General features: G+C 38.2%; 1 protein-coding gene across 1 annotated transcript; it reads left to right on the top strand.

The window, feature by feature from the left end:
* Window positions 1-109: 109 nt before the first annotated feature.
* Window positions 110-2,319, top strand: LOC114033987 (glutathione S-transferase kappa 1-like; the record flags this gene model as incomplete). The annotated part of the gene is made up of 3 exons (XM_027849621.1): window positions 110-226; window positions 629-722; window positions 1,140-2,319. Coding segments are annotated over 3 exons (261 nt in total), but the record flags the coding sequence as incomplete, so codon positions are not given.
* Window positions 2,320-4,347: the final 2,028 nt, after the last annotated feature.

Genomic DNA, 4,347 nt, shown 5'->3' with positions numbered 1-4,347 from the left:
CACACACACACACTTTATTTCTGAGGTCCATGAGAAGGAGGAGTTCATTTCTGGAAGTTAATCCTCCCACCCCACTCTCTATGGCCTTTCATCTACCTCACTTACACAGGCTGCAGAGAAAGCAGGACTTTCTGAAGAACTGGCTAAGTACCTACTGGAAAAGTGTTCAACTGAAGAGGTGAAGAAGAAACTAAGAGAGACCACAAATACAGCCTGCAAATATGGGGTGAGGAGCTTTGGTCCCCCATGTCCCAAATCCAGCTTATGATCCTTGAAGACACTGGGTAAGGAATTCTGATACACCTTAGAATTTGTTTCCACAAGCCCACCTTCCCAATATGACACTTTCCCATTCCTCACCATTATTAGTCAACTAATAAATGCAAGAGAAGAAAGGAAAGGGGAGAAATGGATAGGGAAAGAAGGGATGAGATAGAAAAGAAACAATGTTGAGACAGAAAGACAGAGACTCTCCTGCCTATCTCCTATGTGGTCTTTTGCAATCTGCATTGATACTGGATCCCCTAACCCCAGTTCCCTTCATCAATCTAAGTCAACATTGACTTCCACCCTTCATGGTCCTCTTTCTTGTCTCTTCTGTATTGTACTGTGATCACTCTTTCTCCAGGCCTTTGGATTGCCCATCACAGTGGTCCATATGGCTAACAAATCCCACATGCTCTTTGGCTCTGACAGGATGGAGCTGCTGGCCCATCTGCTAAGTGAGTTGGAGAAACTTTCCCTTACCATTGATAAGACATTCCTTATCCCACAGCCCTGCCTACCTGCCAAACTTACCACTGAGGAAGAGGTTAGAGGAAGCAGGCATTCTTGAGCAACAAATTTTCATTAAGTTTCCAAGAGGCAGAGCCTTGCACTGGACACTTCAAAGGGGAACAGGCTCTGTCTTAAAAAGTAGAAGCAATCTCTGTTGTAAGGAAACCATGAATATTGTAGAAGATATGGAGAAACCATCTGCTCCTTAAACCAAGAATGTCTCATTCCAAGAATTCCGTGGGTCCTTGTGGGCATGAGAAGGGGTAAGGGAAGAGAATAGTAGATAGCATACTTTGCCTAGGTCCCAGGTACTCCCTTCCTTTAGGACTGTGTATAGAAGGTACCTGGTTTTCTTCTTCCAGGAGAACAGTGGCAGGGCCCAGTGCCCAGCCCTGTGAAAGGTAAACTTTGAGCACTTATAGAAGAAGAGGAGCTGCTCAGCCCTAGGAGCCAACTCCTTCCTCCCCACAGCATCCCCATCATGGAATCCAGGATGCTGGGGCTCTGCATTCCCATATTCTCATGTTTGGGGCATATGTGGCGTGGTATCCTGAACTTATTCCTATTGCTCACAAGTGCCTTAGGTAGGGCCCCAACCTTCATGGTTTCAACCAAATAAACTCCCCATTGGGGTAGACATTTGTGTGTCTGTCACTGCCTGGTGTGTGTTGGGTATTCTTGATTCTGTATCTATTCTTTGGAGTTAATGAAAAGAAGATCCCCTGTAATTTCCTAGCCTATGTGCCAAGGGAGAGAGAAAAATGGCAAGCAAGAAAATCACCCATTATACAGATGAAGAAACTAAGGCTGGCAGTAGTAACTTGCCCAAAGTCACATAACTAGGCATCTGCAAAGCCAGGACTTCTGCCTCAGGCTACCTGTCTTTTGAACATCTTCAGTGGTAGCCAATCTTTGTTCTTTGACAATGATGTAAGTTATGGAAACAGCTGGAAATAGTTTGTTAGGTGAGTACAGCTCCCTTCTACGATTCATCTTTTGGTAAATCTGCCAGAGTATACTAGGCTTGCTGAGCCATTGATCTAAGACTGTGCCAACTATAGTGAAAGGTGAAATACTCTAGGCCAAAGTGGGGCTATGCCTGAGCCTGGACTGAATTTAGGCACTGACCAGTGTGAGCTGAGGACTCCTGAAGTGACCTAGACCCCGAAGTGATGAGCTGGGAATTGAATGGCCTCTAGCTAGAGATATGAGATTATGTTACTGACTGGAAGATGAATAATACCTTTAAGATCACAATTAATGCAGAGTTGGAAAAGACTTCAGAAGTCATCAAGTTCAACCCCTGTCTAAATATGAGTTCCCTATACCTCGTGTCCTGTAAAAGGTCTGTCAGAGCACCAAGAAGCCACCTTCAGAAACACACAGTGTTTGGCAGCTGACGCAATAAAATAGAGGACAACTTTGGAATGTGATATTCCAGGGTTAATGAAAAAGGCTTACAACAAGGGGTGTGCTGGAGTTAGCTCTGACAATTGATTGTTAACTTTTTAGTGTAAATATTTATGTGTCAGAAATCAGCAATCACTATACATCAAGACTTGATTTATTGTTTTGTTGATTTTCTAGACGTATGAAAATGTCAATAATGCAGATTAAATTTAAAATATATATATATACGTGCATTTTTTTTCCAGAGAGTGCAGTTGTTAAATATTTACCAGCACACCTCTGTATTACTCTATAAACATTGCTTGAGCTCAATAGGAGTGTAGTAGTAGGCTCAAGGAATGAAATAAGTCATCAGTAGACTAAAAGCCTTGTGACTGGACCATTATCTATCCATTTGAGCCTCACAATACCTCAGCTTACTATCAAGAATAATCTATTTGGCAAAACTGAACATAATCCTACAGGGGAGAAGATGGAACTTTAATGAGATAGAGGACTATCAAGAATTCCTCATGAAAAGCCAAAGCTGAGTAGAAACTCTGAATTGCATATACAGAAGTCAAGAAAAATATAAATTTATTTTATAAACTGGAAGAAACTCTCTGATGAATTGTTTGCATTCAAATAGAGGAAAAGAAACAAGTGTTCTCACATTCCTGTCTTCAAGGGTCATAGGGAAAATTATATAAAACATTGAGTGACTGGAGGTGTTCTGTTTGGATGGTTCTTAAAAGAAGAGAAAATGGAAGGGAAATGGGAATGAATGAGGAGGAAAAAAAGGAGGAAGAAGAAAGAACTTACACTACCATAAATAATAAGAGTGAATAATAAGGTGAAGTGTATAAAAATGTGCAGCAAAGGTGGGAAGAATGGGTATCTCATGAACCTCCCTTTCATCTCTACCAGACAAAGGAAAGGTGAATACACATCCACATATACCAAGAGTTTGGTATGGAAAAAACATTCAACTCAACAAGAAAATAAATAGAGATAGAAGAAAGAGGTGAGATTTAAGAGGAATAAGCAAAACAAACTCCCAACATTGAAATATATTGTGAAGTAACTAAAAGGAATGTGGACAAATTAGGGAAAATAAACATAAGAGACTGTAATAATAACTAAAATAATTTCAAAAACATAATTATGTCAATAGATGATGAAAATTTTTTTACAAAGTTCAACACCCATTTCTGTTAAAATGCCAAAAAGTATAAGGATAACTGAACCTTGTGTTAGTGTGGTAAATTATCTATCTAAAATCCAAAAATAAAAATAAATTAAAACAAAATCCAGAACCAGCATTGTATGTCATAGAGAAAGATTAAAAGCCTTTCTATTAAAATTAGGAGTATTTGCAAACACTACAGCATAAGAAATCTTAGCTATAACAATAAGACAAACAAATTGAGAGAATAAACAAGAGCAAAGAGGAAACAAAACACTGACTTTTACAAATGATACGTTGATTATTTAGAGAATCTCAGTCAACTAAAAAGACATTTGGCACAATAACCAGAAAAGTATCAAGATATAAAATAAACCCACAATAATTATCAGCATCTCTGTATGTTACTAACAAAACCCATCAGGCAAATTAGAGGAATTCCATTCAAAATAACTATAGAATACAAAAAATATAAATAAATCCACCTACCAAGACACACACAGAAGTACAACTACAAAACACCATTCACAGAAATGCACAGACCTAAGTAACTGGAGAAACACTAATTACTTGTGGTTAGGCCATGACAATAACATAAAAATGATAATGATATTTAAATTAATTTACTTTATTCTATACCATATCAAACTACCAATCGATTACTTTTTAAATTTTATTTTATTTTTATTCCAAAGATGACAAATACCTCTTAAAAAATGAACATTTCCATATACTTATAAGAACAAAAGAAGCCTGGATATGCAATTGCAAATCTATGTTACATAGAACTTGTTTTTCTTTAAGTATGTAATAAATTCAACATGTTGCTTTCAAAGCTCTCTTGCTCTGATTGCCTTTGGATTTCCTTCTCCCTTTTTTTAGGGAGTGGGGATCATGGGAAATCCTAATTTTCATCTCCTCCCTTCCGCCAAATTTTTTTGCCAGATCTTACAAAGTCATGGCATAATCTTTAAGAACCCTGAGTAACTCCATAC

Source organism: Vombatus ursinus, unplaced genomic scaffold (genome assembly GCF_900497805.2).
Source record: "Vombatus ursinus unplaced genomic scaffold, bare-nosed wombat genome assembly UNPS02007788.1, whole genome shotgun sequence".
In the NCBI taxonomy this organism is placed as follows: Eukaryota; Metazoa; Chordata; class Mammalia; order Diprotodontia; family Vombatidae; genus Vombatus; species Vombatus ursinus.
Note: the sequence above shows the minus strand (reverse complement) of the source record. Positions and strands in the feature narration are given on the sequence as shown.